This window comes from Simochromis diagramma, unplaced genomic scaffold (assembly GCF_900408965.1).
Source record: "Simochromis diagramma unplaced genomic scaffold, fSimDia1.1 OVJJ01000802.1, whole genome shotgun sequence".
Taxonomy (NCBI): Eukaryota; Metazoa; Chordata; class Actinopteri; order Cichliformes; family Cichlidae; genus Simochromis; species Simochromis diagramma.
The window spans coordinates 2,522,170-2,529,200 of NW_024387492.1; the positions used below are offsets into that span (position 1 = coordinate 2,522,170).

Here is a 7,031-nt window from a genome sequence, read left to right on the forward strand (position 1 = left end):
ACAGTGCTAATGGACGGCTGAAAGGCAAACACTGTGTCTGCCTTTAAAGTGGAAGTGTGTGGTCTACACAAGCATACGAACAGTTTCCCAAAGGAAAGCGATAGTGACAGTGCCTGACAGAAGTGTCATCTTAGAGGAATGTGAAGCAAAACAGAAATATCTGATAACTTTAATTTGACAACACAGGGAGCTCAAGTTCAATACGCCGCTAAACAGGAGAGAGGAAAACACCTAGAAAGACGGTACCTAGAATATGCTGCGAACTGCTTTTCCATGTTCTTATTGACTAGTTGCTAAGAAAGAAAGAAATTAGACAATGACATTGAATTAAAATAAAAGATATCTCTGTAAAAGTATAATGGCATCTGTCTGAATTGTAGCAATGGAATGACAACCAATCAGAACAAAGTGACATTCTTAATCCCAGCTCCCTCTCAGAAGCTCTCAGAAGCAGCTTATCTAAAGCAAAAACAACAAAACAAAACTGTCTCCAAACTCCGTCCATCGCCGCTACCCCCGATTACCTGTCTCAGGTTGCGTGTCACTTTGATGTCGTGCCAGCTGTTGTCATTGAATTTTCCATTGACCGGCTCGACGATGGCCTCGAAAGCGCCAGAACCTAGATTGATGACGAGCGAGACTGCCCCGTCTTTCAGTGCCAGGTTGACATAATCTGCGGATTTCCCCGTGTGCAGGAGGAGGCCGTTGCGCTGCCAGGTCTTGAAGGACAGCGTGATCTCGTCGCTGCTGCTCTGGATGGGGTTCTGTGACAGGTCATAGCAGAAGTACTCCGAGCCGCGGAAGGTGGCCACGTTCTCCTCCCTCGCTGAATGGGAAAGGGAAAAGAAGCAAAGTGTTACTTTCAGGGCGTTATGCATCTTCCGACAGACGACGAGGCTCGGCATTAACGTCTAGCAGCTAAGCCCCCTGCTGCGGTGCCGTGCTATGATTCATCGCACTCTTCCACAAGACCACAGCCGGTCGTTACCGCATTTATTCTGCCGTTTGTTATAAAATCTCCTAAACATGAAACAAGCATGAGTGTTGTTCTCTTCATTCATCGTGAGTCAGCCTGAGTAAACAGGGAACCGCTGCATGTTGCACAAAAGCTTCCATCAGGCAAGCACACACATACACAATGCACTATAATTACAGCTATGATAATCCCATCATTCAGCTGAGATCATAAAATCCTATCTGTACGACCGTGGGTTTGGGTTTCGCGTACAGCCTCCAGACAGACAGGCTACTTATGATGGAACACTATTCCCCGCTAATGGGGCGCATAAATCAAACTTAGTCTGATTTTACAGTTTTATGTCACTCGGCTGTTGCAAAGTGACTTCCTGAGCCCCTTTTTTTAAATTGACGCTATAAGTAAGGTGAGACAGCTGGAGACGGGGAAAGGGAGGACTCTAGAAATCTGTTTTCCCAGTTTCTCAGTGTAGCTTTCTGTGCTGCATGGTCAATGTGGGTGTGGGTGAATCTAATAGAGACACCCTCACTATCATTTCTGTTAAGCTGGCAACAGCAACCTGCAGCGACTACATAATTCCTCCTCCGAAGGCGCACTGTTCAACCTCAAGAACAACATGAACCAAACCTACTAACTGCTCTGGCACTGCTGTGACGGTAACTACAATGCTACCTGCCAACAAAAGGCATTTCAATGTGTCATTTCATTTCCTCACTGTCCTGCGGTTCTTCCTTTGTGTTACTCGCAGACAAGTCATGATGGACAAATGTGGAAGAAGAAAGCCGAGAAAGGAAAAGGGAGAGAGGGGGAGAACACGAGCGCTGCGAGCTTCAGTTTTGTTGTTTCGGATCAGGCAATATGTAAACATGAGGGAGCGGTGCTGAGAAGCTGGCAGAAAGGAGGGAAGGATGAGAACGACAATACTGAGATAGAAACAAATGAAAAAGGGGAGCGAGGCTGTGGGATGTCAAACTTGTGTCTTTGCACTGCGCGAAGAAACAGGAGGAAATAGTATGGGAGGAAACAAAGGAACTGTGAAAGCCCTCATCCATGTGCCGGGGGAATAAATAGAAACCCATTATTACCACTGAGACAGCACAACACAGAGAGCTAAAAGAATATACATTGGAGGATCAAAAAAAAAGCCCTCCTCCCATCTCTACTGATTTTATGCATCTCATCTTAGAAATTACACAAGCACTGACAGCGTGGAGAAGCTCGCCTGATTGTATATTCATGTAATATTGTTCTTCGCAAAAGCTTTACACTGTGCTGGGCATCAAAATCAAAACGATAGTGTTGTAATAACTGAAGAAAAACAGACAGCGGCATGTCGCATCCAAAAGCTCCCCCAGAAAGGGCCGTAATTTCTTTCAAAACACTTTCAGATTATTAATAAAATATTGATTTTTACATCCACAGCAATAAAATGAGAGTCTAGCCCCTCACTCCGGTTGGCTTTATTGAACATTAACACTAGCATCAGAGAGAGCCAGCGCCATATGTTCTGTGGGCCTTCTGTCACATCTTGCCTGAAGGCCTCTTGCATGGCAAACTGACAGCAAAAATGGTTACAGGGCTGAATTTTCCCAACTGATTGAGACGCATAAAATGCTGCGTCTTTCACTTTTCCAAATCAATTATCCTTGAAGCTGTTCTCGCTTGAATACTAAGCAACCTTTCTACTGTATACACAGCAATGAACGCATTTAAACGAAGAACACTTGTGATTTGAAACCGAAAGGTACACGGAAACTACCTCTGTGTACAAGCTTTCTTTGTAGGCATGCAGCAGTGTTATCCTTTAGATCATCTCCAGACACCTGATCTAGTATGCTCTCCCCTGACCTAAGGTAGAAAGGTTATTGTCATGGCAACATCCCTCTACTATACAGCACACTTTAATTAGGTTGGCTATCTCAGGAATGCTGCTCAAATTGCACAACAAGCCTAGAGAGACTGTTTCTTTGCACCTGTTCGGACTATTATATAAGCACGACAGTGAAAGTATACCAGGATGAAAAAACATCCACAATGATCAGTCATGGATTGGCCTCCTGAGAACCCGGACCTCAGCATTGCTGATTACTAATGAGGGATCATTTTGGCAAAGAACAGAACAAAAGGCAGCGAACGTGCAAAGAAGAGCTCTGAAATGTTTTTTAAGAATCCTGGAAAACTATTCTTGAAACCTATTTAAAGAAATTACAAGAAAGCTTGCTTATAATAAGTCAGGCTGTGTTGAACAATAAGGGTGATCATAACAAATAATGGACTTGGCTCATTAGAATCAGCTTTTTCTTTTCTTCAATTTATTTATTTCCATTTATCCCTCGTTTCAATAAATCGCTAAACTTTCTCATCTATTTTATTATTTTCCTAGTAATATATAAAGAAATGAGGGAAACCGAGGGGCCTTGGATGTATCATATTGACATAATGTTGCCAATTCCTAAACTTTTGGTCAACATTTTAATGTCAACCAAAATGTTCATCATGTTAATGTCGCTAACGACTGATGGCAGATAAAATGTGATCATGCTCATCATCTTATGTGCAAGTTTCATTTCTTTTTAATTTACATTATGAATGAATAATTATGGAGGCAGAAGTTTGAGGTTAAATGATCAGCCTGACCGACATGTGAATCCAGTAGGGTACAATGCATATTAGGATCTAAAATTATTGTCAAAATATATGTACTGTGTCCCTTAAATGTCTCTTTTAAAATTAGAGGTCAACATTATTATTATACCAACAGTATTCTATGTTTATATCAAACCAAAGGTTTACAGCTTAGGTGTTGTGTTTCTTTTTAAAGCTAAACAAATTTCTATATAGTTTGAATCTACAGCTAGCAAAAAAGAAAATGAATGGAAATGTATATATGTGTATGTCAAAGCTAGTTTATCATAAATTACACTGACAGTAAATTCCAAATAGAAGCTTACTATGATGTGTTACAGCGTTATCTACAATGATGTAATTACAAAGTTTCTGTAGAGCTGTAAAAAGCCATTAATATAGCATTGTTGCTCTGAATAACAGAGAGTGCAAATTGATATGCATTATTTGTGCACTTCAGCAATACAAAGCTTGCGGTAAGTGTATACGGATCCATAAAGACCAGGGGAAATGTATTGCCTGTTGAGACATGTTCTGCACAGATCTGTGGCTTTCATATTGATCACATAGCGGGGTCATTTTCTCTTATTTTCGCCTTAGTCATCAATATTCCATTTGTGTGATGCCTGGTGTATGCACTGGGGGTTGGCGTTCGATTTCAAAATCCACTGGAAGCAATTAGCTCCTTCATTACCATCTCCCATTTTCTTCCACTTCCTCTTGTCACACGCGCTGAATTCACTCCAGTCTGACCTCAAGGGTCTTATGAAACAACTGCCCACAACCTTCAGCCAACTCAGGATCGCTGCGAGACACCAAACTGCCCTTTATCGTTTGTTGGCAAAAAGACTTGGAACATATAAAAGGGAAACAAGATGATGTTAATCAGATTTGAGACTTTGTGATTGTGGCAAAAATCCTCACTTACAGTTGCAGAGCCACCAAACCCCCAAACCTCACAAGGAAGCGAGCTGGGTAGTAAGCATGACCACCAGTCCCAAGGACACTTTACTGGCAAAGTGAACAGGATGTGCGACACATCAAATACATGTTCGCACTGTGTTTTCAGATAAACAAGCCTGAAGATTGAAACTTAAACGTAGAAGATTTAAGTATCTGCTGCTAGCATTTGTGGGGTACTCTTAGGGATTATCCAAGGTTGCATCCACTCAAAAGAAAATGAGCCTAAAAATCATCACCACTTTGTACCTCCTTCCCTAATATGTGAGAACAGGATCACTTGAAAACTGCTAAAAGACTACATTTAGCCCAAATTAGCCAGAAAACCCCAAACAATATGAACCATATGGTTTTCTACTGCAATGCAAGGCTAATGCTAACTATGCGACTGTGCGGCTCTGGTTCAGTGGTGAGCCATCACATGTCAAATGAATTTGGAGCACCATGGGTGATGTCTCTCTTCAAAAGCACGCAGCACTGTCAGAAAGGCTTATGTTGGAGGGAGATTTGGTGGGAAATGTGTTCCCTGCTAATATTTTACCGGCCAATTATGACCGACGTACTCTCTGCAACAATTACATTCATTCAGAATACAAAAATGCAGTGAAAAAAGCAACACATGAGAGATTTCAGGGATTTATCTGCAAGACAAAAACTACACATAAAAATCATTTAGTGTGTCCTTTTCATGACAGCTTTAAAGATGCCACACGACATATCTAAGAGGTTAAACTGAACTGTCACCCTGACACTTCTTTTCTCATCTCGTATTTCATGTAACCTTGTGAAGCCGTGGCAGACGGCCTGTCTGAGACTGCCTTTGATGTCTGCGCTCACAGATTGAGAAAGGAAGACTGACAAAGAGCGAGACAAAGAGAGAGATAAACATAAACAGAAGTGACACAGCGGAAGCAAAAAGAGTCTAGGACAAAAGGATGTGAGAGATGGAAGCAGAGACTGAGATGGGAAAAAAAGAAAAAAGGACGCAGAGATTGGAAGATGGAGAGAGCCAGAGCAGGAGAATGAGACTGGCAGATGGAAGCAAGGAGAGACAGAGACGCTACCAATGGCTCTCCAGAGAAACAAAGTGACACTGTGTGTTAAGACTAGCAGTGAGGAGGTGTCCCTCCGGCTTGCGATTCTTCATTACTGCACCTGATAACACATCACCAAATCCCCGTCTCTCCTTACCTCCTTTAACCTCTCAGAAAACACAAATAACTCCGCCAATCCAACACTTTCCACGATGCCTTTTACACTCGGAAGATCATCCCTGCAAAAGTACAGTCCCCAATGAATGGCTTGTTTAAATTAGTATCTAAGATCTCCCACTGCAAAAAAAAACCATGTTTCATTTAGAGTTTCAAAACCATCATTACTTATACAGCAGTACATGCTCATTTTACTGCAATATTTACCACGTAGTATAAATAAAATAAACCCCTCTCAACTTCAAAATGCTTCACGCAATAGAAACTGCTGAAGGGAGAAACGAGGCAGACTTAAAAGAATGCAACATCCTGACTGTGAGAGCATGTGGCTCATTATTGGTAGGAAGGCAAGTAATGCACATGGAATGGCAGCAGAGCAAACAACTTCCTTTTTATATTACACTTAAGCGGGACACCATATTATTCTCAGTGGACGGGCAATTTCATTATCACAAACTGCCAGGAGAGCAAGCTCGAGATGATATTGGTGTTTCTCTTTATTGGCTGGTGATATGCATACTAAACCATTTAAACTACTTGTAGAGACTCATGTAAGAATAAAGTCATGTGTGTATCCATGGTTTGGCTGTCTAGAAGTCCAGTACTTTAGCGGTCAGTGCCAAGGGCTATTTCAATTATTTACCCTCAAGGTCCTGTAGCAGGGGTGGGGGAACTCCAGGCTTCAAGGGCCGGTGTCCTGCAGGTTGTAGATGTGTTCTTGATCCAACACAGCTGATTTAAATGGCTAAATTAAGTGCTGCAGAGGCCTGGTAATGAACTAATCATTTGATTCAGGTGTGAGAATCTAAAACCTGCAGGACACCGGCCCTTGAGGCCTGGAGTTACTCCCCCTGTTCTGTAGTGTCTGCATGAGAGTGCAAATTCCATTTGTCGGACATGTTCTTGATTATTTTTATGAAAATAATAAAAAAAATAATAAAATAACAGCAGATTATCTATCACACTTTACAAATGATGATGATAAAATACACAGGATGCATGGGCGAGGCCTTAGTCTTATTTGCTTAAACACCCACATGCCTTTAATTAGTAGCAGCAAAACTAATTTATATTTTACCACTATACTATACCACTTCACTTATTGCATGTGAGCTAGATTTAGCATTTCCTATTTTAATAATATACATGCAAACTTACTCTGTAGCACTTCCGGAAGCACTAATGTTTGATTAATAGTGCTGCATTAAATCTATGACATAGAGCTAAAGCTACGACGAGCAGCTTACCAGAAATGTAAC

At 41.5% G+C, this 7,031-nt stretch overlaps 1 protein-coding gene across 5 annotated transcripts in view; it reads right to left on the bottom strand.

Moving 5' to 3' along the window:
- The window catches only part of nrxn3b (neurexin 3b), a 331,545-nt gene that overhangs the window by 256,549 nt on the left and 67,965 nt on the right, over positions 1-7,031 (bottom strand). For all 5 annotated transcript variants that reach the window (XM_040017562.1, XM_040017563.1, XM_040017566.1 and 2 more), the window contains one exon: positions 525-826. In XM_040017562.1, coding sequence (XP_039873496.1) covers positions 525-826 — 302 coding nt within the window. The remainder of the gene's footprint in view (positions 1-524; positions 827-7,031) is intronic.